Below are 26,953 nucleotides of genomic sequence, written 5' to 3'. Positions count from 1 at the left end.
TGCAGTGTGTGTGTATAGAGGTGTATGTGCACTGTGTGTGTATATAGAGGTGTATGTGCAGTGTGTGTGTATATAGAGGTGTATGTGCAGTGTGTATATAGAGGTGTATGTGCAGTGTGTGTGTATAGAGGTGTATGTGCATTGTGTGTGTATATAGAGGTGTATGTGCAGTGTGTGTGTGTGTGTGTATAGAGGTGTATGTGCAGTGTGTGTGTGTGTGTGTATAGAGGTGTATGTGCAGTGTGTGTGTATATATAGAGGTGTATGTGCAGTGTATGTGTGTGTGTATAGAGGTGTATGTGCAGTGCGTGTGTGTGTATATAGAGGTGTATGTGCAGTGTGTGTATATAGAGGTGTGTGTGTGTATAGAGGTGTATATATAGAGGTGTAGGTGCAGTGTGTATGTAGAGGTGTAGGTGCAGTGTGTGTGTGTATGTAGAGGTGTATGTGCAGTGTGTGTATATATAGAGGTGTATGTGCAGTGTGTGTATATATAGAGGTGTATGTGCAGTGTGTGTGTGTGTGTATATAGAGGTGTATGTGCAGTGTGTGTGTGTATATAGAGGTGTATGTGCAGTGTGTGTGTGTATATAGAGGTGTATGTGCAGTGTGTGTGTGTATATAGAGGTGTATGTGCAGTGTGTGTGTGTATATAGAGGTGTATGTGCAGTGTGTGTGTGTATATAGAGGTGTATGTGCAGTGTGTGTGTGTGTATATAGAGGTGTATGTGCAGTGTGTGTGTGTGTATATAGAGGTGTATGTGCAGTGTGTGTGTGTGTATATAGATGTGTATGTGCAGTGTGTGTGTGTATATAGAGGTGTATGTGCAGTGCGTGTGTGTATGTAGAGGTGTATGTGCAGTGCGTGTGTATATAGAGGTGTATGTGCAGTGTGTGTGTGTGTATATAGAGGTGTATGAGCAGTGTGTGTATATAGAGGTGTATGTGCAGTGTGTGTGTATATAGAGGTGTATGAGCAGTGTGTGTATATAGAGGTGTATGTGCAGTGTGTGTGTATATAGAGGTGTGTGTGTGTATGTAGAGGTGTATGTGCAGTGTGTATATAGAGGTGTATGTGCAGTGTGTGTGTATAGAGGTGTTTGTGCAGTGTGTGTGTATAGAGGTGTATGTGCAGTGTGTGTGTATAGAGGTGTATGTGCAGTGTGTGTGTGTATATAGAGGTGTATGTGCAGTGTGTGTGTGTATATAGAGGTGTATGTGCAGTGTGTGTGTGTATATAGAGGTGTATGTGCAGTGTGTGTGTGTATATAGAGGTGTATGTGCAGTGTGTGTGTGTATATAGAGGTGTATGTGCAGTGTGTGTGTATATAGAGGTGTATGTGCAGTGTGTGTGTATATAGAGGTGTATGTGCAGTGTGTGTGTATGTAGAGGTGTATGTGCAGTGTGTGTATGTAGAGGTGTATGTGCAGTGTGTGTGTATATAGAGGTGTATGTGCAGTGTGTGTATATAGAGGTGTATGTGCAGTGTGTGTATATAGAGGTGTATGTGCAGTGTGTGTATATAGAGGGGTGTGTGTATATAGAGGTGTATGTGCAGTGTGTGTGTATATATAGAGGTGTATGTGCAGTGCGTGTGTATATAGAGGTGTATGTGCAGTGTGTGTGTATATAGAGGTGTATGTGCAGTGTGTGTGTATATAGAGGTGTATGTGCAGTGTGTGTGTATATAGAGGTGCATGTGCAGTGCGTGTGTGTATAGAGGTGCATGTGCAGTGTGTGTGTGTATATAGAGGTGTATGTGCAGTGTGTGTGTGTATATATAGAGGTGTATGTGCAGTGTGTGTGTGTATATAGAGGTGTATGTGCAGTGTGTGTGTGTGTATATAGAGAGGTGTGTGTATATATAGAGGTGTATGTGCAGTGTGTGTATATATAGAGGTGTATGTGCAGTGTGTGTGTATATAGAGGTGTATGTGCAGTGTGTGTGTATATAGAGGGGTGTGTGTGTATATAGAGGTGTATGTGTAGTGTGTGTGTGTGTATAGAGGTGTATGTGCAGTGTGTGTATATAGAGGTGTATGTGCAGTGTGTGTGTATACAGAGGTGTGTGTATATATAGAGGTGTATGTGCAGTGTGTGTGTGTATATAGAGGTGTATGTGCAGTGTGTGTATAGAGGTGTATGTGCAGTGTGTGTGTGTGTATATAGAGGGGTGTGTGCAGTGTGTGTATATATAGAGGTGTGTGTATATATAGAGGTGTATGTGCAGTGTGTGTGTATATAGAGGTGTATGTGCAGTGTGTGTGTATATAGAGGTGTATGTGCAGTGTGTGTGTATATAGAGGTGTATGTGCAGTGTGTGTGTATATAGAGGTGTATGTGCAGTGTGTGTGTATATAGAGGTGTATGTGCAGTGTGTGTGTATATAGAGGTGTATGTGCAGTGTGTGTATATAGAGGTGTATGTGCAGTGTGTGTGTGTATATAGAGGGGTGTGTGCAGTGTGTGTATATATAGAGGTGTATGTGCAGTGTGTGTATATATAGAGGTGTATGTGCAGTGTGTGTGTGTATATATAGAGGTGTATGTGCAGTGTGTGTGTATATAGAGGTGTATGCGCAGTGTGTGTATGTAGAGGTGTATGTGCAGTGTGTGTGTGTATATAGAGGTGTATGTGCAGTGTGTGTGTGTGTGTGTGTGTGTGTGTGTATATATAGAGGTGTATGTGCAGTGTGTGTGTATATAGAGGTGTATGTGCAGTGTGTGTGTATATAGAGGTGTATGTGCAGTGTGTGTGTGTATATAGAGGTGTATGTGCAGTGTGTGTGTGTGTGTGTGTATATATAGAGGTGTATGTGCAGTGTGTGTGTATATAGAGGTGTATGTGCAGTGTGTGTGTGTATGTAGAGGTGTATGTGCAGTGTGTGTGTATATAGAGGTGTATGTGCAGTGTGTGTGTGTATATAGAGGTGTATGTGCAGTGTGTGTGTGTGTATAGAGGTGTATGTGCAGTGTGTGTGTGTATATAGAGGTGTATGTGCAGTGTGTGTGTGTGTATAGAGGTGTATGTGCAGTGTGTGTGTGTGTATAGAGGTGTATGTGCAGTGTGTGTGTATATAGAGGTGTATGTGCAGTGTGTGTGTGTATATAGAGGTGTATGTGCAGTGTGTGTGTGTATATAGAGGTGTATGTGCAGTGTGTGTGTGTATATAGAGGTGTATGTGCAGTGTGTGTGTGTATATAGAGGTGTATGTGCAGTGTGTGTGTGTATATAGAGGTGTATGTGCAGTGTGTGTGTGTATATAGAGGTGTATGTGCAGTGTGTGTATATAGAGGTGTATGTGCAGTGTGTGTGTGTATATAGAGGTGTATGTGCAGGCTGTGTGTGTATATAGAGGTGTATGTGCAGTGTGTGTGTATATAGAGGTGTATGTGCAGTGTGTGTGTATATAGAGGTGTATGTGCAGTGTGTGTGTGTGTGTGTGTATAGAGGTGTATGTGCAGTGTGTGTGTGTGTGTGTGTATAGAGGTGTATGTGCAGTGTATATATAGAGGTGTATGTGCAGTGTGTGTGTATATAGAGGTGTATGTGCAGTGTGTGTGTATATAGAGGTGTATGTGCAGTGTGTATATATAGAGGTGTATGTGCAGTGTGTGTGTATATAGAGGTGTATGTGCAGTGTGTGTGTATATAGAGGTGTATGTGCAGTGTGTGTGTATATAGAGGTGTATGTGTGTCACCCAGGCCTGGATGCCACAAGTGTAATAAAGCTGTGTCTGAGAGCAACAGGGAGGTTCTCTGGTCAGGGGAACATTAGCATGCAATGCCTCCTGTCTCAGGCCAGTAGGGGGAGCTGGCTGCCCCTATAAAAGCTGGTACTGGGGACAGGGTTAGAGAGAACTGGATTGCCTGTCTCAGCACTGAGACGTGTCCCAGAGTGGAGCAGGGACAGAAAGTTGATTGCACCTAAGAGGAAGTGTGGCAGGAGGAGAGAGCCACAAGCCAGAGACAAGAGGCGAAGTGAGCCTGTCTTGGCAGAGAAAAGACTTAATTTTACCAGACTTTGGTGTCTGAGGCTGGAAGGATTCCACATCCCCCAGCAGAGAACCAGTCCGCAAGGGACTGTACATTCCTTGGCCTAAGAAGCCTGGAGGCCCTGCCACAACCGAAGGGACCAGTAAAGCCGTACAAGGCTGGGAGCAGAAAGGAACCCACGTCGCAGGTCATACAGGCGAGAAAACACGGAAAGCTTGGAAACGTGGGCTGTTACCCTATAAAGAGGAGATAGCCAGAAGGAGCGCAGAAAGCACAGTAGGCCTACACCCTCACCCTGACCAGGGCCAATTTCCCCGTTGCTCTCAGACATCCAGGTCCGCTCCTAGCCGGGACTGTTTGTGGGTCAGTTTACCTGTTTAGTAAAGACCCTGGACTGCAACCTGTTGTCTGTGTGCTCCTTGCTCCTCCAGCACTACCATCACTCCCACCATCCACTATACTGCCCTGGGGCCGCACTCTTCCCGTGGGGAGTCACACTACCATAGCTGCACACCTCATCAGCCCCAGCGGTCTGCATGCAGCGGCGGTTCCTAATAACCGCAATCCACGGGTGGCGTAGTCGGACATAATCAATATAACGGACTACCACTGGCCTGACCACCCTGAGCCACGGAACCGGGTTGCCACTACTACTCCCATCGCTCCTTATTGCCCGGATCCGAGTGCCCCACGGCCCAGGGGGCGAGTCAGCTTTGGCGTAGTCTGCAGGATTTCGTGCCCGCAACCACCGGGTACTGCGTGCCTGAAAAAGACTTTTGTAACTTACCTGTGGCGAAGTTTCCCGCCGTCCGGAGTCGTTTCCCGCCATCAGATGCCATCTTGGACCGTTTCCCGCCGTCTTCTGCCGTCTTCCCGCCATCGGACGCCATCTTCAGGACGCCGCGCGGGAAGAAGAGGGGCGTGGACGTCAAAACCGCGCGAGATCCGAAGCTCCGCCCCACTCACCGACGCTGCGCAAGGTCCTGGAAGGGAGAGAGAGCGACGCTGACGTCATCAGGACGCGACGCCAGGTCCTCGTCCAGAGCAGCAGCAGCGGAGCCGCGGCCTACAGAAGAGGATCGTCGGAAGGTAGGCCGCACTTCACTAGGGGGGGAGGAAGATGTCGGACACAGAGGCGCCCACTACCACCAACGCAGCTGCAGCAGCGGTGATGCCCTTTTCCTTGCCCTACATCCCTGGAGCGGCCTGGCTGCCCAAATACTCAGGGGAGCCCCATGCCCTAACTGACTTCAAGGAAAGACTGTATAGTTTGTTCCAAGTTTACCCCCTGACAGAGGAACAGAAGGTCAGCATACTAACAGGGCAGTTAACTGGCGCAGCCCAAAGGGAGGTAAAATCATGGCCCATTGAGGAGAAAGGGACTGTGAAGGGTATTCTGGCCCGGCTGCGGGGTACCTTTGATACACGTACCTCCGCTGAAATTAAAATGAGGTTCTATGGATGTAAGCAGCGGGCACAGGACAGCATCAGAGACTATGCCCTAAATCTGCAGGAAGCCTTGAGGGCTATTCAACAAACTGACCCTGGCAGTGTGCAGGAAATGGATAAACTGCTAACAGAACAATTCATAGAAGGTCTGCTGTCTAGCGCCCACAGGGCCCAACTGCGCCTCATGTTCTTTCAGAACCCCGACCTGACCTTTGCCCAATTTAAGGACAGGGCCATAAGCGTGCTCCGTGAATTTGCAACCAGTGGCGCTATAAACCCCCGGCGCCCTGCTATCACCTACCACCAGGAGGCGGCGCCCTCCTCTATGGACTCCGTGGAGGCTGATGCACAGGCCCTGAACCAAGCCCCGTCGAAAGGCCTGCACCACCAAGTCCAGGAGCTGACCAGGAGCGTCGCGGCGTTGACCAGGACCGTCCAGGCGTTGCAAGTGGACCCGTCAAGACCCATCAAGCTGGCTTCAAGTTCGGAGGATGTCCCGTGGCGTCGACAGAGGAGGATCCCGTCGTTCCGAGGGAGGCCCACAGACCGCTACGCAGAGGATGGACAGCCCATTTGCCGTCGATGCAACCAGCCCGGACACATTTCCAGGTACTGTAATTTAAACGGGTCCAACCTGGGGCAGAGGGCCAACCCCCAGGCATAAGATCACCAGGCCCTTATAATTGGCGTGATAAGTACGTTGGGGGGCGCCCGGTTTTACCCGTGGTGCTGGACGGTATCCCCATGAGCGCCTTGCTGGATACTGGGTCGCAAGTAACCACAATCCCTTATGTACTTTTTAAGCAGTATTGGACTGATGCTGATATCACACGGTATCCAGACAGTAACTTGAGCATCATCGCCAGTAATGGCTTACCCGTGCCGCAGATGGGGTTCAAGGAGATGACCATTAAAATTGGTAAAGTTGAACTGCCGGCACAGGGAGTGATTATTGTGGACATTGACCGTCATGAAAGTCACCCTAAAATAACTGTGGGTACTAACATAATTGAAAATTGTCTTTCAGAGGTAATTGTAATTCTACAACAGGTGGCGGTGAATGCTAGTTCCAGCCAACAGAGAGTCCTCAACAAGGAGATAAAAGCCCTGATGAGACGGCAGCAGGTAGAACTGTCTGGTGGTGAGATCGGTAGCGTAAGACTCAGTGATCCATTCCCCATTTCCATGCCTCCCAAAAGTGAAATGATGATCTGGTGTCAGACTGCAATCGGGTTGAGAGGTAGAGACTACCAAGCCATGGTAGAACCCGTGTACTCAGACAGCAGGCCCACCATTTTGACAGCCCGGGGGGTGGTTGATGTCCGTCATGGGAGGGTGCCCGTCCGCATCCTCAACATTGGGGAGAGGGAAGTACCCAGGTACGCTACACTCGCCAAACTGTTTGTCGTCGAACACAAAGCTATCAGGGCCGTGGAACCCTTGCCTCCATCTCCACAGGCGGAGGGTAATGGCTCCCATAAACAAAAGGAGGACTGGTGCCAGAAACTCCACGTGGGTGCTGACTCCACTCCCCTGCACCAAAAACAAGGAGTCTACCGGGTGGTACAGGAGTACGAGTCAGTCTTTAGTAAGCACCCGCTAGACTTCGGCAGAGTAAAAGGGATAGAACACCACATCCCCACAGGGAGCCACCCACCAATAAAAGAGAGACACAGACCTGTACCCCCTGCACATTATCAGAACGCCAAGGGTATGCTAAGGGAGATGAAAGAAGCTGGGGTCATTAGAGACAGCTGTAGCCCCTGGGCAGCCCCCTTGGTTCTGGTCAAAAAGAAAGACGGCACCATGAGAATGTGCGTGGACTATAGACAAATCAACCGTATCACCCACAAAGACGCATATCCGCTGCCTAGAATAGAGGAGTCTTTAGCCGCACTAAAATCTGCTAACTTCTTTTCTACTTTGGACCTTACTAGCGGGTACTGGCAGGTTCCTGTGGCAGAGGCTGACAAGGAGAAGACCGCCTTCACCACCCCGATGGGACTGAGTGAGTTCAACTGTATGCCTTTCGGGCTCTGCAACGCACCAGGGACCTTCCAGCGGCTGATGGAATGCTGTCTAGGGCACCGAAACTTCGAGACGGTCCTCCTTTACCTGGACGACGTGATCGTCTATTCGAAGACATACGAGGATCATCTGAAGCACCTGGCCGAGGTGTTCGAAGCCCTGGCAGGCTACGGCCTGAAGGTGAAGCCATCGAAGTGTCACCTGCTGAAACCAAAGGTCCAGTACCTAGGGCACGTGGTAAGCGCGGAAGGAGTGGCCCCCGATCCTGACAAGGTCACGGCAATCAAGAGCTGGCCAAGCCCCTCGAGCATCAAAGAGGTGAGACAGTTTCTCGGGTTGGTAGGCTACTACCGAAGATTCATCCCCGGGTTCGCCAAGATGGCAGCTCCTATGCAGGACCTCCTGATCGGACAGTCTAAGTCCAGGAGTCAAAAGCCACCCTTCAAGTGGGATAAACCGGAAGAGGAGTCCTTCTGTCAGCTAAAGATGGCCCTCACTGGGGATGAGATCCTGGCCTACCCTGATTATGGCCAGCCTTTCATTCTCCACACAGACGCCAGTAATGTGGGACTGGGAGCCGTACTGTCCCAAAACCAACAGGGCAGAGAACGGGTGATCGCATACGCCAGCCGGAAGCTGAGGCCCACCGAGAGGAACCCGGAGAATTACAGCTCCTTCAAGCTAGAATTCTTGGCGGTGGTGTGGGCCGTGACGGAACGCTTCAAGCATTACCTGGCCTCCGCAAAGTTCACCGTGTACACGGACAACAACCCGTTGACACACCTGGACAATGCAAGACTGGGTGCCCTGGAACAGCGGTGGATGGCCCGTCTCTCCAACTATGACTTCGTGATCAAGTACCGGGCAGGCAAAACCAACGCCAACGCGGATGCCCTATCAAGAATGCCTCACTTACCTGAAGGTGACGAAGACCCAGAAGAGCTGGAAGAGGTAGAACTCCCCGCGTTTCACCGGTATGGAGCCGCTCAACACTCTCACCGCGTGAAGGAGGAGGATCTAACAACTGTGATGATGAATCCCCTACCTCACCACAGCTGGGCCGAAACCCAAGATAGTGACCCTGCTGTCCGCCTGGTGAAAGATCTGCTGACCCGGGAAGACGCCCGCCTAGATCCAGATGCCCCAGAGGAAGCCAAGCAGCTATGGAAGGAGAAGAGCAAGCTGTTCCTCTACGAAGGCAAGTTGTGCAGAAGGATTGTCAACCACCGGACGCACGAGCTGACCTGGCAAGTCGCGGTCCCAAGGCGAGATGCAGCTATGGTCCTGGGAGCTTACCATGACAGAGCGGGACACTTCGGTTGGAAGAAACTGGAGTTCCTACTAAGAGGAAGGTTCTTTTGGGTCGGCATGAGAGGAGCTGTGGAAAAATGGTGCAGAGATTGTGGCCCTTGTCACCTAAGGAGGAAGGACCGTACCAGCCAGAAGACACCCTTGAGGCCCATCGTCACCACGCAGCCTCTTGAGCTGGTAGCTCTGGACCATGTCAAATTGGCTCCCAGCCGGTCCGGATACATCTACGCCCTGACAATCGTGGACCACTATTCCCGTTTTCTAGTGGTGGTCCCGGTAAAGGAATTGACAGCCCAAACAGCGGCCAGAGCCTTCCAGCAATACTTCTGCCGTCCACACGGGTATCCGGAACAGGTCCTGACAGACCAGGGTCCAGCGTTCGAGGCTGAAATCTTCCAGGGGTTCTGCAACCTCTATGGCTGTAAGAAGATTCGGACAACGCCTTACCACCCCCAAACCAACGGGATGTGTGAGAAGATGAACAATATAGTCATTGATCTCCTGAAGACGTTGCCCCTGGAGGAACGCAGCCTGTGGCCAGAAAAACTGCCGGACCTGGTAGACATGTACAACAATATCCCGGTGAACGCTACAAACTGCACCCCGGCTTACCTGATGCGAGCGAGACCAGGAAAGCTGCCCACAGACCTGGAGATGGGAGTCCTAATACCTGAGGACACCTCCCCGGATGCGGACTGGGATACGGAAAGGCAACTGCAGTACAAGAAGGTACAGGAGAGTGTGGAGAAGAGCCTGGCCCAGGTGAGAGAGAAGCAAGAAAGACTCTTCAATCAACACGCCCCTGCTAGTCCCCTAGAACCTGGTGAGCAAGTCCTAAAGCGAAAAAGAAGGCTACATAAGTTGGACGACCAGTGGGAAAGGGAACCCTACACCGTACTGCAGTCTGACCATGACAACCCAAAGGTGTGCGTAATCACCAAGGACGGAGGAGAAACCACTAGTGTCGTCTCCAGAGACCACCTCAAAAGGTGCCCCGAGCAACTCCGTAGTGCAGAAGAGGATCAGAGTGACCTTGAACCCGCAGAGGACAAGGAAGAAATGATCAGCACCGTTCTCGGAGAGTTCCCTCAGTCCTGGACTCGCATAAATGATGCCATAGTGGTACCTGTCCTGCATTTCCTGCAACCGGCCCAGCAACAACCAACACCAGAGCCGGAAGGTGAAGAGGAGCAAGCGGTTCCAGAGGCAGAAGAGCCTGTACCAGCAGCCCAGGAGAGTCAACCCTCTGCTGACAGTGAGCCTGCCATGCCTGCGGTAAGCCAAAGAACCCGCAGACAGCTGCCTGCCCTACCTGTACACCCAGCTGGTAGCTGTACCCCTAACGCTAGTGGGGAAAGCCAGGTTGGTCCACCACCAGACAGTGGGCTACGTAGGTCAACCAGGAGCACAAAGGGGCAGATACCCGCTCGCTGGAGAATATAGAGTGTACTAAATTGTAAATAACCTTGTTGCCAAATGTTGAAATGTTTGCCAAGTTACCTGCATGTTTATTAATAGTGTGTTTCAGTTTCTTGCAGCAACCGTAAGGACTCACAGGTTATGGACTTTTTATAACCGGGACCTTGTATGGACTGCGTTCGGAGCTTAACCCAGGAATGAACTAAGACTGTAAAGGACTTGGGGTAGGACAGACCCCCACCTGGTTAAGGCTCCCCGTTGTTTTGGTGATATGGACACTGTGACCTAAAGAACTCAATCTGTGCGTCATCTGTCTATTAATGTTTTATAGTTATGCATATTGTCTTTGTTTATTGCTTAGTCCCGGAGTACTAAATTTCACTAGGGGGGGAATGTGTCACCCTGGCCTGGATGCCACAAAATGTATTAAAGCTGTGTCTGAGAGCAAGGGGGAGGTTCTCTGGTCAGGGGAACATTAGCATGCAATGCCTCCTGTCTCAGGCCAGTAGGGGGAGCTGGCTGCCCCTATAAAAGCTGGTACTGGGGACAGGGTTAGGGAGACCTGGATTGCCTGTCTCAGCTTTGAGACGTGTCCCAGAGTGGAGCAGGGACAGAAAGTTGATTGCACCTAAGAGGAAGTGTGGCAGGAGGAGAGAGCCACCAGCCAGAGACAAGAGGCGAAGAGAGCCTGTCTTGGCAGAGAAAAGACTTAATTTTACCAGACTTTGGTGTCTGAGGCTGGAAGGATTCCACATCCCCCAGCAGAGAACCAGTCCGCAAGGGACTGTACATTCCTTGGCCTAAGAAGCCTGGAGGTCCTGCCACAACCGAAGGGACCAGTAAAGCCGTACAAGGCTGGGAGCAGAAAGGAACCCACGTCGCAGGCCATACAGGCGAGAATACACGGAAAGCTTGGAAACGTGGGCTGTTACCCTATAACGAGGAGATAGCCAGAAGGAGTGCAGAAAGCACGGTAGGCCTACACCCTCACCCTGACCAGGGCCAATTTCCCCGTTGCTCTCAGACATCCAGGTCCCCTCCTAGCCGGGACTGTTTGTGGGTCAGTTTACCTGTTTAGTAAAGACCCTGGACTGCAACCTGTTGTCTGTGTGCTCCTTGCTCCTCCAGCACTACCATCACTCCCACCATCCACTATACTGCCCTGGGGCCGCACTCTTCCCGTGGGGAGTCACACTACCATAGCTGCACACCTCATCAGCCCCAGCGGTCTGCATGCAGCGGCGGTTCCTAATAACCGCAATCCACGGGTGGCGTAGTCGGACATAATCAATATAACGGACTACCACTGGCCTGACCACCCTGAGCCACGGAACCGGGTTGCCACTACTACTCCCATCGCTCCCTATTGCCCGGATCCGAGTGCCCCACGGCCCAGGGGGCGAGTCATATGTGCAGTGTGTGTGTGTGTATAGAGGTGTATGTGCAGTGTGTGTGTGTGTATATAGAGGGGTGTGTGCAGTGTGTGTATATATAGAGGTGTGTGTATATATAGAGGTGTATGCGCAGTGTGTGTGTATATAGAGGTGTATGCGCAGTGTGTGTGTATATAGAGGTGTATGCGCAGTGTGTGTGTATATAGAGGTGTATGCGCAGTGTGTGTGTATATAGAGGTGTATGCGCAGTGTGTGTGTATATAGAGGTGTATGCGCAGTGTGTGTATGTAGAGGTGTATGCGCAGTGTGTGTGTATATAGAGGTGTATGCGCAGTGTGTGTATGTAGAGGTGTATGTGCAGTGTGTGTGTATATAGAGGTGTATGTGCAGTGTGTGTATGTAGAGGTGTATGCGCAGTGTGTGTATGTAGAGGTGTATGTGCAGTGTGTGTATGTAGAGGTGTATGCGCAGTGTGTGTATGTAGAGGTGTATGTGCAGTGTGTGTGTGTGTATATAGAGGTTTATGTGCAGTGTGTGTATGTAGAGGTGTATGTGCAGTGTGTGTATATAGAGGTGTATGTGCAGTGTGTGTATATAGAGGTGTATGTGCAGTGTGTGTATATAGAGGTGTATGTGCAGTGTGTGTATATAGAGGTGTATGTGCAGTGTGTGTATGTAGAGGTGTATGTGCAGTGTGTGTATGTAGAGGTGTATGTGCAGTGTGTGTATGTAGAGGTGTATGTGCAGTGTGTGTATGTAGAGGTGTATGTGCAGTGTGTATGTATATATAGAGATGTGTATTGTGGTGTGGGCAGAGTCACCTGCGGTGTGGGCAGCGTCACCTGCGGTGTGGGCAGCGTCACCTGCGGTGTGGGCAGCGTCACCTGCGGTGTGATAATTTTCTCAGGTCTCCTACATCTAAAACCGCTCATTGAGTCCCAGCTGCTGCACCTAGTAAACTAGGGGACACATAGCTGGAGTCAGGGTCTCTCTACGTTATGCTGCAATCAGATGAGGTAGCAAAAACCTGTATGGAGGAGAGGGCCAAAATCCCTGCTGCAGTGTCTGCAAACCTGGTCAAGAGCTACAGGAAACGTCTGACCTCTGTAACTGTAACAAAGGTTTCTGGACCAAATATTAAGTTCTGTTTTTCTATTGTATCAAATACTTATTTCATGCAATAAAATACAAATTAATTCTGTAATAATCCTACAATGTGATTTTCTGGTTTTTATTGTTAGATTCTGTCTCTCACAGGTGAGGTGACCTACGATGAACATTACAGACCTCTCCATTCTGTGCAGGGGGGAAAACTCGCAAGATCGTCAGCGTATCAAATCCTTATTTTCCCCAGATTGAGAGGAGAAGTTTTGCTGGCGGCTTCTTTAAGGACACATTCCTGATTTTAGCATAAAAATCAAGCAGTGCACTGACCAAAAACACAAATCAGAATGAACAACAAAGGGAACGGATAACAAACTCTGACAACCTTTTCCACAATGGCCGTTGTGACAGCAGTTTTGGATTACTAAAATGGGGCTGGTTAAAGCTCATTTTCCTAGTGACCCCGACAAACTCTGCACCAGCTGATCAAACAACCAATGGATCACTTCATTGGTCACTAGCTTCCTGTGCATAACCCCGCCCACACCACTGACTGCCAGCTTCCTGTGTATAACCCCGCCCACACCACTGATTGGCAGCTTTCTGTGTATAACCCCGCCTACTCCACTGATTGGCAGCTTCCTGTGTATAACCCCGCCCACACCACTGACTGCCAGCTCTCTGTGTATAACCCCGCTCACACCACTGACTGCCAGCTTTCTGTGTATAACCCCGCTCACACCACTGACTGCCAGCTTTCTGTGTATAACCCCGACCACACCACTGACTGCCAGCTTTCTGTGTATAACCCCTCCCCACACCACTGATTGGCAGCTTTCTGTGTATAACCCCTCCCCACACCACTGATTGGCAGCTTTCTGTGTATAACCCCTCCCCACACCACTGATTGGCAGCTTTCTGTGTATAACCCCTCCCCACACCACTGATTGGCAGCTTTCTGTGTATAACCCTTCTCCACACCACTGATTGGCAGATTTCTACTTAAGCCCAGTGTACACAGAATGCAGCCAATCAGTGGTGGGGGCGGGATTTAACAGATCCCATGAATATTGAGGACTACCTGGCAGCAGGTTTACTAGTCCTCTAGTGATAATCTCCTGCTGATAAAACTGTGATTTTATCAAAACTCCAGCTAGCAGCTCATGGGATCAGGGGCTCTGTCTCTATTATCTTGCTCTCAGATTGGGCGGAAAAAAAACAGTGACAGATTCGGTTTAACTGCCTAGGATGTACGTGATACATCGTGAGATTAAACACTTGCCACAAATAGAATATAAAGGGCTAAATCTTAAAGGGGTATTCTACTTCCTGGTTGCTTGAGGGACGGGGGCTCCTCCCTGAGGTATCAGTTCTGCACTGGCGAGTATTTTCATTCTACTAGTTCCACTAGGAACAGTCAGTGTTTGTACAAAGTCTACATTGTTACTATATTTAAGTACAGAAATAACAGTGATTTTAAACATGCATATGGCTCAGGAAAGTGTGAGCTGTGATTAGGAGACCTTCTGGGGATTGTGATTCTACAGGACTGATAAGAGCCCTATCCGGAGCCGAGAGAGAGGAGACTGTAAGGCTGTGTGCTCACTATGCGTTTTTCAAGCGTTTTTGCCGCGGAATTTCTGCAGCGAAAACGCTTAAAAAACGCATTTCTGCATCATGGGCGCATAGCCTAACTGCTGTACAGATATCAATGGACTGGAGAGAGAGCTGACTGGTATGTTAGGAGTTAACTCCTGTTCTGGAATGTAACAACTGCACATATGGCCAGACACCAACCAGTGGTCCAGCTCCATGGAAACCAGCTGTTATGAAAGATAATAGCTCCCATTGCAGGAGAAAGATAGCAGATTGAAAAAGCAAGTCAATTGCAAAAGTACTTATTTTCATGCAATCTTACTACACCAATTTAATACCCGTTTAAATGTCCTTATCGCATTTATACAGATAATCATAAGACCGACCCCTAAACAAATTAATGTTGGCTGAATCAGCCGATTCCAGCATGACCTTCCAAGTTCTTTATGTTTATAGGGGCCTTCCAAGTCTCTGGATAGAACTCTGCTTGAACTTGACTTTTCGCGATCCACCAAACTCCGACAGTGGCATTAAACATGGTGGCACCGTAAGTGCGTCGCCGATGGGTTGGCATGACAACCCGGGTTCTGCAGGAGACCCCTGTGGTTCTCATAGCCGATTTGCTATGAGCGCCGCTCATAGCAGATGAGCATTTTTGTTATGCTGAAGCTCTATGTGTAACACAGGTGATCAGATGATCGCAGCTTCTAGTCTCCCATGGAAAAATGGAGACGCTACGGGTCTCGGAAAATGGCGCTTTTTTGGATTTTTTTCACCACTTAAATAAAAAAAGAACCTATAGATGTTTGGTGTCTACGAACTCATAATGACCTGGAGAATAATGATGGCGGCTCAGTTTTAGCATTCAGTGAACGTGGTAAAAAAACAAACACAATTGTGGAATTGCACTTTTTTTGCAATTTCACCTCACTTGGAATTTTTTTCCTGTTTTCCAGTAAAGGATATGCGAAAACCAATGGTGGCGTTCAAAAGTACAACTCGTCCCGCAAGAAAAACCCTCATTCGGCCATATTGACCGAAAAATAAAAAAAGTTATGGCTCTAGGATGAAGAGGAGCAAAAAATGAAAGCGCAAAAACGGAGAAGGGCTGCAGCGTCAAGGGGTTAAAGATATGAGAGTAACATGTCAAAAGACTGAAATTTATCAGTTTAGAAAAACCTAAAAAGGTAGTAAAACTCTTTACCGTCTCCGTGATGCAAGTCCAGATCAATATAAAGCACTCGGTCATATTTTTGCCGAAGTTTCAAAATGCCTAAAACCGCATCATTCACATAACAGAATCCGGAGGCTTCATCCCTGAGAAAAGAGGAAAGAGCAAATATAAAAGCTCACAGGGTATCGGAGACTCGGCCCCATGTGGATAACAGACGAGCTAACAGGCCGGGAGCGTCTGCCCTCTGCCCGTCACCCATCTCTGCCGGCTCACAGGCCTGATACTGACAGAGCAGAGTCTTCTCTTCTGCTCTGTAGGCAGGGCGCCTCTGCACATGTCATGCGGATTGTTAGCCGGATCCCCGCTGCCTTACTGCGGGAAGCAGACGGATAAAGTGATGCTTCAACAGAGCAGACTGCAAGAGAAGGTTCTGCTCTGTTGATGAGAGGGGAGAAACAGCAGAGGCCGTCCCCTGCAGGCACCACGCCCCAGCAGAGGCCGTCCCCTGCAGGCACCACGCCCCAGCAGAGGCCGTCCCCTGCAGGCACCACGCCCCAGCAGAGGCCGTCCCCTGCAGGCACCACGCCCCAGCAGAGGCCGTCCCCTGCAGAGGCCATCCCCTGCAGGCACAACGCCCCAGCAGAGGCCGCCCTCTGCAGGCACCACGCCCCCAGCAGAGGCCGCCCCCTGCGGGCACCACGCCCCAGCAGAGGCCGCCCCCTGCAGGCACCACGCCCCAGCAGAGGCCGCCCCCTGCAGGCACCACGCCCCAGCAGAGGCCGCCCCCTGCAGGCACCACGCCCCAGCAGAGGCCGCCCCCTGCAGGCACCACGCCCCAGCAGAGGCCGCCCCCTGCAGGCACCACGCCCCAGCAGAGGCCGCCCCCTGCAGGCACCACGCCCCAGCAGAGGCCGTCCCCTGCAGGCACCACGCCCCAGCAGAGGCCGTCCCCCCCAGTTAGGAAATACCTGCCTGTTAACTCTTAGCCCCATACACACAAGTAATAAAAGTCCTGGATAACCCCTTTAATTGTGTTAAATGATAAGTTAAAAAAGTGCAGATCATAAAGTCAGATTTCATATTACGGTTTTCTTTTCCACAAAAAAAGGAAAAATGTGATAAATGAATTCTTGACACTCACATCAATACAATTAACTAGCAAAACCCCTAACATTTAACTCTACAAATGCTAATAAGATGGTAAAATCCTTATTTCATGTTTACAGTAGACTGACTGGAGGTGAATGTACCCCGAAGTCCCACAATGCCTACTTCTTAGCATGATGCCAGCCCCCTGGCCAGTTAATGGCGATGCGGGCTCTGCCCTCCATTAGGTGCTCGGCTGCCGTGAGCGTCGCTCCTCCGACAGCTGCCGCATAGTCATAGATGCCGTCAGTGATGGGACAGTCGTAGCCTGTAATGTCACAATAACAAAACCAGAAATTAACATGCCGGCTTCATTTAAAGTTTACATAAAAACTGGAAAAAAAAAAGAAAAAAAAGACTACACAAAACATTTAATAGCTACTAAAAAATTAAGTTTGGAAAATACCTTTAAAGAGGTTATACAAAAACAGAAAAACATGGCTGCTTTCTTCCAATTACTGTGCCCCACCTGTCCAACGGATTGTGTCTACTATCGCAGTACCACACACCACCTGTGAACAAGTGTGGCACAGTTTTTGACACCATAAAACTGCTGCGATAGCCGACTAAGCAAACCAAGTTTAAAGGGATTGTCTGGGCTTTGTTAATATTTTATGTGCACCTAGGCTGTGGCACACTGACTGTGTAATATACTCACTGTCAGCATTCTGCACCTTTGCCTAGATGCTTATACTTCGGCATGTGACCATCCCCATTCCTCATTCTTGTGAAGCTGATCACACCCCAACAAGACGTCACAACTGAGGCTGCCCAGGCTCTGCCAGACCCTCCTCATGACGTCTCTGATTCCAGCACTTGAGCAGAGACTCTTCAGTCTCCTGATATCCGCACAAGGCCAATTTCCAGTTTTGTACCCCACACCCCCAAGGTCCATAGCATTTTTTGTATATCTGTCCACACAGACGTATGAGGGATTGTTACTTGAGGGGGGAGTTGTACTTTTGAGTGACACCATTGATTTTAATCACAAAGTATTGGAAAATGGGGAAAAAAATTCCAAGTGTGATAAAAAACACAATTCTGACATTGTTTTGGGGCTCACATTGCATGGTAAAAATAACCTGGCATCATAATTCTCCTTTTTAGTACAATTACTGTGATACCAAATATGTCCGGTTTTTATTTTACGAGTAAAAGCAAACGAGAATTTGTAAAAAAAAAAAAAAAAAAAAAATGCTGGCAATTTTTACGCCATTTTCAGATCTCAGCCGGTGCCAGGACTTTCCAGGGCTTTCTGCTCCTCTCGTTCTTCATGTGGTCAATACTTTTCCAGATGTCATTTCTCATTATTACACATAAGTTATGGACATCTATGGTGGTATCTTTGCCTGTGTGGATTGGACGGGTTGTTACCAACATCTGGGGAGAATTTCATGTCAATAGCACCTGTGACAACTTTATCAGTAGTATAGATATGATGTGAAGTGTAGTGATTGGTGCAGCACTGCCCCAGATGAGGGCACCGGATCACTGCCATCAATGAGGGAACCAAATCACTGCTCTGTCACCCCCCCCAGATGAGGGCACCGAATCACTGCTCTGTCACCCCCCCAGATGAGGGCACGGAATCACTGCTCTGTCACCGCCCCAGATGAGGGCACCGGGGATCACTGCTCTGTCACCGCCCCAGATGAGGGCACCGGGGATCACTGCTCTGTCACCGCCCCAGATGAGGGCACCGGGGATCACTGCTCTGTCACCGCCCCAGATGAGGGCACCGGGGATCACTGCTCTGTCGCCGCCCCAGATGAGGGCACCGGGGATCACTGCTCTGTCGCCGCCCCAGATGAGGGCACCGGGGATCACTGCTCTGTCGCCGCCCCAGATGAGGGCACCGGGGATCACTGCTCTGTCGCCGCCCCAGATGAGGGCACCGGGGATCACTGCTCTGTCGCCGCCCCAGATGAGGGCACCGGGGATCACTGCTCTGTCGCCGCCCCAGATGAGGGCACCGGGGATCACTGCTCTGTCGCCGCCCCAGATGAGGGCACCGGGGATCACTGCTCTGTCGCCGCCCCAGATGAGGGCACCGGGGATCACTGCTCTGTCGCCGCCCCAGATGAGGGCACCGGGGATCACTGCTCTGTCGCCGCCCCAGATGAGGGCACCGGGGATCACTGCTCTGTCGCCGCCCCAGATGAGAGCACCGGGAATCACTGCTCTGTCGCCGCCCCAGATGAGGGCACCGGGAATCACTGCTCTGTCGCCGCCCCAGATGAGGGCACCGGGAATCACTGCTCTGTCACCGCCCCAGATGAGGGCACCGGGAATCACTGCTCTGTCATCGCCCCAGATGAGGGCACCGGGAATCACTGCTCTGTCACCGCCCCAGATGAGTGCACGGAATCACTGCTCTGTCACCGCCCCAGATGAGGGCACCGGGGATCACTGCTCTGTCGCCGCCCCAGATGAGTGCACGGAATCACTGCTCTGTCACACCCCAGATGAGGGCACCGGGGATCACTGCTCTGTCACAGCCCCAGGTGAGGGCACGGAATCACTGCTCTGTCACCGCCCCAGATGAGGGCACCGGGAATCACTGCTCTGTCACCGCCCCAGATGAGGGCACCGGGAATCACTGCTCTGTCACCGCCCCAGATGAGGGCACCGGGAATCACTGCTCTGTCACCGCCCCAGATGAGTGCACGGAATCACTGCTCTGTCACACCCCAGATGAGGGCACCGGGGATCACTGCTCTGTCACAGCCCCAGGTGAGGGCACGGAATCACTGCTCTGTCACCGCCCCAGATGAGGGCACCGGGGATCACTGCTCTGTCACCGCCCCAGATGAGGGCATCGGGGATCACTGCTCTGTCACCCCCCCAGATGAGGGCACCGGGAATCACTGCTCTGTCAAAGCCCCAGATGAGGGTACGGAATCACTGCTCTGTCACCGCCCCAGATGAGGGCACCGGGAATCACTGCTCTGTCACCGCCCCAGATGAGGGCACCGGGAATCACTGCTCTGTCACCCCCCCAGATGAGGGCACCGGGAATCACTGCTCTGTCGCCGCCCCAGAAGAGGGCACCGGGAATCACTGCTCTGTCACCGCCCCAGGTGAGGGCACGGAATCACTGCTCTGTCACCGCCCCAGGTGAGGGCAGGGAATCACTGCTCTGTCACCCCCCCAGATGAGGGCAGGGAATCACTGCTCTGTCGCCGCCCCAGAAGAGGGCACCGGGGATCACTGCTCTGTCGCCGCCCCAGATGAGGGCACCGGGGATCACTGCTCTGTCACCCCCCCAGATGAGTGCACGGGATCACTGCTCTGTCACCCCCCCAGATGAGGGCACGGAATCACTGCTCTGTCACACCCCAGATGAGGGCAAGGAATCACTGCTCAGTCACCGCCCCAAGTGAGGGTACCGGGTCACTGCTCTGTCACCGCCCTAGGGGAGGGCACCAGATCACTGAATGGATAGTGGTCAGTGCTGGGGCAGATACTAACAGCCAATGAGTGTGTAGTGGGCGGGCAGAGGGCAGTGTTGGACACTTGGGGGACTAGCTCTCTCATCCTCTGGTGACAGCTTTACACCCCCTAGCTGTTCTTGCCTGCAGTTTCCTCAGGTTGTCAGCTGGAATGGCTTCCAACAGTCTTGAAGGAGTTCTCGGAGGTGCTGAGCACTTGTTGGCTGCTTTGCCATCACTCTGTGGTATTTGGCCCAAAAAAGTCTCTTCTGGTTTGCACAGTGAGTAGATCACGGCAGTCCGAGTCAGTGGTCCTCGCTATTATAGTAGCTATGCAATCCAATATATAATGTTTTGGTTAATAACTTAGACCTACTTCAGATCCGAGTGTGTATGATAGAGACGTGCTGGTGTTAAGGCTCAGTAAGGAACGTTGTACCAGCACGGCCTCTGCAAAATACACCTAAACCCTCTCTGAAGGCCAATGACTCCACAAATAAACTCTTCATGACGTGACCTGTTCATTGGAAGCCATTCCAGGTGACAACCTGATGAAGCTGCTTGAGAAAATGCCAAAGGGGTATAAAGTGGTCACCAGAGTAAAGGGGGGTGTACTCTGAGGAATGGTGAGTCTAACGATTGACACATATTCTGCCTTGTTTCTCGTGTGGTTCTTTTTTACGTGTGTGTTCCTTCATGGTTTTGCTAACTATTGCATGAACAGATGTGTCTAAACCTACGAAATAAGAAAAAATTGGTGAAAAAATTTGCACCACTTCAAAATACCATTTTGTAATGTAAAAACAAAACAAAAAAAAGGTACACAAGTGGAAATGACGCAGCCGGAATAACCAGGTCATAAAACCGCCCCATTATTAAACCTGTATGGTGAACACCGTAAAAAAAAAAAAAAAAAAAGAGTAAGAAAAAACACGCAAAACATGAAAAATTTCAGGCTTAAGCAACATTTTACTTTATGAACCATTTTGTGCGGTTTAATGATTTCTCATGAGAACATAATTCAGTCTGAACACTGTTCATTTTTATATAGCGTCGCTAAATTTTAAAATCATAGCAATCTAAATTAACATAAAGCACAAAGTGTCATGTACAAATCTGAAAATTACTGAAATTGGGAGAACTTTTCCAAAGTTATACATCAGATATGAAAAATAGGTAATTGTCAGGAAGTCAAACCAGGCTTCAGTGCTAAGGGGTTAAATCCGTCCAAATATTGCAGTGACGAAAAGACTAACGCAGTCCAGGGAAATGACATTAAGCTAAGACTAATAAACCACAAAACGTGCACTAATCCCTGTAACATCTGGTCACATCACAGCTCCAGCACTCACCTAGGCCGTACTCAGCAGTTTCAGGGTCATCATTGTCCCCTTCTTCGCTCACCTTTCGGAGGTGTTGTAAGTAGGCGCCACTATGGAATGAAGCCATCTCCTCCATGGTAGCAACTTTAGGTTTGACAACCCTTTAACAACAAACCAGATAATGAAAAATTACCTAAAAACAAGGACTGAGGACACCAAGTAATGAGTACAGCAAAAAGTATTGTCAAAACCTCTACAGTTATTAGTAAACTAAAGGTCTGGCTCCACTATAGCAGAAGAGTAACAATGCAGGCGGGTCACTGCGGCTCACGACATTTCTTGGTTAATGGCCGCCTATACTGTAAGTCTCACGGACACGACACATGAGTGAACCTTACCTCATTTCCCTGAGCAGTCCATAGGCTTCTATCAAGGAGTGCACCATGCCGGCCTGGGAGGAACGTGAGAGAACACGGAGCATCACTGCGAGACACAACCTGCACCTTATGCTTAGGCTAGGAGATTTTGCCAAAACATTAGACCATTTCCAATTTTAATATATATATATATATATTTCTAAACTTAGTTCACATAAGTTTAAAACAAAATAACAACAACCCAACACTGTGATCCCGAGTGCAGTGCTTCCGGACGATCTCTGGGTCTGGCCTCCAGCAATCACAAGATGGCCGCAGCCGTCAGGTCTTCATATGCCACATGAAAGGGTTGTAAGCAGCACAAAAGTCACAAAATGAAGGCAGAGGTAACAGTAATAAAACTCCTCCAAACATATCAGTGTACAGCATACAGCAGTGTAACCCTTACACAGCAGGACGTCAGCGCACCCCGCACTGCACACCACGTGTTCTGCACTCCCTGAATAACGCGAGCATTGTTACACTGATGGAATATTACTTTTTACTTTAGGAACTGGACACGTCATCTCTGACGGTGAGAAGAAGTAGGATAAGAGGCCGGCAGGGGGAAACTACTGAACATCCCGGGAGGCCGAGGGGAAGAAAGCGATCCGCACACATGTATGCTGCACTGGATGCAGACTGTCAGGTGGAATGCTCTGCAACTTTATTCACTTGTAAACAGGGCACTGGGTTATAAACGCACGCAGCTTTTCAAAGCTTTTTACACCACAATTCTGCTCCCCAGTGCCCAGTGTACCAGGAGGCCAGCGTCCCTGGTGGCCAGCATCCAAGGTGCCCAGTTTGTCTGGTACCCAGTCTCCCAGGTGACCAGTCTCCCAGATGGCCGGCCTCCCAGGTGCCCAGTCTCCCAGGTGGCCAGAGTCCCCGGTGCCCAGTCTCCCAGGTGGCCAGAGTCCCCGGTGCCCAGTCTCCCAGGTGGCCAGAGTCCCCGGTGCCCAGTCTCCCAGGTGGCCAGAGTCCCCGGTGCCCAGTCTCCCAGGTGGCCAGAGTCCCCGGTGCCCAGTCTCCCAGGTGGCCAGAGTCCCCGGTGCCTAGTCTCCCAGGTGGCCGGCGTCCCCGGTGCCCAGTCTCCCAGGTGGCCGGCGTCCCCAGTGCCTAGTCTCCCAGGTGGCCGGCGTCCCCAGTGCCTAGTCTCCCAGGTGGCCGGCGTCCCCAGTGCCTAGTCTCCCAGGTGCCCAGTCTCCCAGGTGCCCAATCTCCCAGGTGCCCAATCTCCCAGGTGTCCAGTCTCCCAGGTGTCCGGCGTCCCAGGTGCCCAGTCTCCCAGGTGTCCGGCGTCCCTGGTGCCCAGTCTCCCAGGTGCCCAGTCTCCCAGGTGTCCGGCGTCCCTGGTGCCCAGTCTCCCAGGTGACCAGTCTCCCAGGTGACCGGTGTCGGGACCCCACTCCCGCTATTGCTGTCCCTCAGTATGATGGCCCCTCTCTGCGCATGTCCCTAGTCACAGGTCGCTGTTCCTGCTGTCACACACACACAGTGTGATCACAGCTTCCGCCTCCCTCGCACCGTCCCCGGCAGCGCTCACTCACCCGGCGCGGCACCTTGGTGTGAACACTGTCGCACAGCTGCACGTATTCGGGGCTGTAGATATAAACCGGACGGGAAGCGTCCTCCATGCCGTCCAGCCGTGATGCGAACACTTCCGCGATGTCCGCGCTACTAACTCTTCCCCGCACAACAGTGCAGCAGCCGAAACGTTCCGTCTCCAGCTCCTATCAGTAGCACAGAGCATAGTACAGACTCACAAGCCGGTTATAGCCTCACACTACAGCAAGAGCCCACCCACAGGACCCCCACACTACATCCAGGGACACCACTCCACACTACGGCCAGAGCCCACCCACAGGACCCCAACACTACAGCCAGGGCTCCCACCACCCCACACTACAGCCAGGACCCACCCACAGGACCCCCACCACTCCACACTACAGTCAGGGACACCCACAGGACCCTCACCACCCCACACTACAGCCAGAACTCACCCACAGGACCCTCACCACCCCACACTACAGTCAGGGACACCCACAGGACCCTCACCACCCCACACTACAGCCAGGGACACCCACAGGACCCTCACCACCCCACACTACAGCCAGGGACACCCACAGGGCCTCCACCATCCCACAAGACAGCCAGGGACACCCACAGGGCTCCCACCACCCCACACTACAGTCAGAACTCACCCACAGGGCCTCCACCATCCCACAAGACAGCCAGGACCCACCTACAGGGCTTCCACCACCCCACCCTACAGCCAGGGACACCCACAGGACCCACACACTACAGCCAGGGCTCCCACCACCCCACACTACAGCCATGGACACCCACAGGGCTCCCACCACCCCACACTACAGCCATGGACACCCACAGGACCCCCACCAGCCCACACTACAGCCAGGCACACCCACGGGGCTCTCACCACCCCACACTACAGCCAGAACTCACCCACAGGGCTCCCACCACCCCACAATACAGCCAGGCACACCCACGGGGCTCCCACCACCCCACACTACAGCCAGAACTCACCCACAGGGCTCCCACCACCCCACACTACAGCCAGGGACACCCACCGGACTCTCACAAGGCTTTGTAGCCGGGTGTCAAAGATCGCAGCCAGGGTGATCGTCACTTAATGCACTCACTGTTATCTTTGGAGCGAACAGCACTCTGCTGCCCCCCATCGTCCGGACAATTACACGATTGGCCGACGATTAGGGGAGGAGGCCACAGGCTGTTAACACTAATAGACTGGTTATCGGGAAATTAAGGCCACGCCCCACTATCAGTATTTGGTCAGTAATTTTTCTCAGGAGTGGGAGCCAAAACCAGGAGTGGGTGATAAATGCAGAATTGGTGACTTGTTTCTATTATACATTTTCTCTGATTGTTCCCACTCCTGAGAAAAAATACTGACCAAATACAGCTGTGCAGCTGTGGCCTAACAGTGAGCGTATGGTATATACGTCTCTGATTCCAACGCATGGAATATATGTACAGTTGAAACCAGAAGTTTCCATACACTATATAAAAAGACACATCTGCATGTTTTTGTCAATATCTGACATGAAATCAGAATAAACCTCTACCGTTTTAGGTCAATTAGGATTACCATAATTTTTAATAATTACCAAATGCCAGAATAACGAGTGAGACAATGTTTTAAGGCATTTTTATTACTTACTGCAAAGTCAAAAGTTTACATATAATTAAAGAACTATTACCTTTCTATATGCTACAAGAAAAATGTGACATGCAGAAGTAGTGCTGTTGCAGAGGTGACATGCAGAAGTAGTGCTGTTGCAGAGGTGACATGCAGAAGTAGTGCTGTTGCAGAGGTGACATGCAGAAGTAGTGCTGTTGCAGATGTAACATGCAGAAGTAGTGCTGTTGCAGAGTGTGACATGCAGAAGTAGTGCTGTTTGTAGCGCCGGCGTCCCTGCCTCCTGCTAGGCAGGGACGCTGTTCCCCTCACCTCTCCTCTCCGTGCCCGGCGTCCTCCTCCCGCTCTGCTGGCAGCGCACGCTGCTTCCCGGCCACTGTGCTTAGGGCGCGCGCGCGCGCTCCCCCTCTCTTAAAGGGGCCGCGCGCGCCGTCCTAAGGAGTCCCCGGCCAATGGCCGGAGGACCTCACCATATATAAGGCACCTCCTCCAAAATGGAGGTGCCCGAGCAATGTTGTTGCAAAGCCTTCACTCTGCTTCAGCCCTCAGGTCCCGTTACCAGTTACCTGCCAGTCACCTGCCAGATTCCTGCTTGTTACCTGCCAGTCACCTGCCAGATTCCTGCTTGATACCTGCCAGTCACCTGCCAGATTCCTGCCTGATACCTGCTTGATATCCGCTTACCTGCTTGCAAGCCTGCGGTCCGACGGTCTGCCTTCCTACACCTGTCAGTCTGTCTATGGACCAGCCTGCCCGCTCACCTGGGAGCGCTCACCTGCTACCTGCCTGCTAGCCTACCTGGAGGCTCTGCCGTCACTTGCCGTGACCACCCGCCTGTCCAGAGACTCTTGCCCGCTCACCTGGGAGCGCTCACCTGCTACCTGCCTGCTAGCCTACCTGGAGGCTCTGCCGTCACTTGCCGTGACCACCTGCCTGTCCAGAGACTCTTGCCCGCTCACCTGGGAGCGCTCACCTGCTACCTGCCTGCTAGCCTACCTGGAGGCTCTGCCGTCACTTGCCGTGACCACCTGCCTGTCCAGAGACTCTTGTCCGCTCACCTGGGAGCGCTCACCTGCTACCTGCCTGCTAGCCTACCCGGAGGCTCTGCCGTCACTTGCCGTGACCACCTGCCCGTCCAGAGACTCTTGCCCGCTCACCTGGGAGCGCTCACCAGCCACCTGCCTGCTGTCCTTCTACCCAGAGACTGTCCCTGTCACTTGCCGTGAGTACCCGTCCTTCTACTCAGAGACTGTCCCTGTCACTTGCCGTGACTACCTGCCCTTCTACCCAGAGACTGTCCCTGTCACTTGCCGTGACTACCTGCCCTTCTACCCAGAGACTGTCCCTGTCACTTGCCGTGACTACCTGCCCTTCCACCCAGAGACTGTCCCTGTCACTTGCCGTGACTACCTGCCCGTCTTCCCTGGGAGCCACCCGCTTCCTTACAAGGACCGCCCCCTTGTATAGTTGCCCAGAGGTTCCGCCTCCCAGACCCGTTACAGTTTGCTCGGGCCATGGAACCCGGTGGCACCCAAGCTCCCTCGCTCTCGGACCTATGTCATGAACTGTCCCGTCAGAGGTCCCAACAGGAGTCCATCCTGAGTCACCTGCGGAGTGTCAACTCTCGTCTGGACACTCTGACTGCTCCACCAGCAACCACCGCTAGTGTCATGACTCGCAACCCGGCAGCGCCGCTGCCCACCAATACCATGGTATCCTGTCCTGGACCCCGGCTTTCTGCACCTCCTCGCTTCGGAGGTGACTTCGCTCAAGCTCGGGGCTTCATAAACCAGTGCACCCTGCACTTTGAACTCTTGTCCCACCAGTTTATCTCCGACCGGTCCAAAGTGGCCTTTATCATGTCCCACCTCACGGGGGAGGCTCTGGCTTGGCTAAATCCTCTATGGGAGAGAGGAAACTCCCTGGTGTCCGACTTGCCAGCCTTTCTCACGGCTTTCCGGAAAGTCTTCGACGAACCCGGACGG

The 26,953-nt window shown here is 51.4% G+C and overlaps 1 protein-coding gene across 2 annotated transcripts in view; it reads right to left on the bottom strand.

Annotated features, from left to right (window-relative positions):
* Positions 1 to 23,501, bottom strand: part of HDAC8 (histone deacetylase 8) — a 70,626-nt gene extending 47,125 nt beyond the window's left edge. Inside the window, exons 1-5 of one of the 2 annotated variants that reach the window (XM_073637736.1) lie at positions 23,338 to 23,501; positions 21,770 to 21,822; positions 21,402 to 21,532; positions 16,745 to 16,886; positions 15,503 to 15,615 (exon numbers count right to left, since the gene is read on the bottom strand). In XM_073637736.1, coding sequence (XP_073493837.1) covers positions 15,503 to 15,615; positions 16,745 to 16,886; positions 21,402 to 21,532; positions 21,770 to 21,822; positions 23,338 to 23,424 — 526 coding nt within the window. In that variant the 5' untranslated portion in view covers positions 23,425 to 23,501. The remainder of the gene's footprint in view (positions 1 to 15,502; positions 15,616 to 16,744; positions 16,887 to 21,401; positions 21,533 to 21,769; positions 21,823 to 23,337) is intronic. The other variant, XM_073637737.1, reaches the window with a different exon arrangement.
* Between the last annotated feature and the right edge of the window lie 3,452 nt (positions 23,502 to 26,953).

The sequence above is a fragment of the Phyllobates terribilis genome, unplaced genomic scaffold (genome assembly GCF_046119375.1).
Source record: "Phyllobates terribilis strain yellow unplaced genomic scaffold, ASM4611937v1 Scaffold_7__3_contigs__length_470593459, whole genome shotgun sequence".
Taxonomy (NCBI): domain Eukaryota; kingdom Metazoa; phylum Chordata; class Amphibia; order Anura; family Dendrobatidae; genus Phyllobates; species Phyllobates terribilis.
Note: the sequence above shows the minus strand (reverse complement) of the source record. Positions and strands in the feature narration are given on the sequence as shown.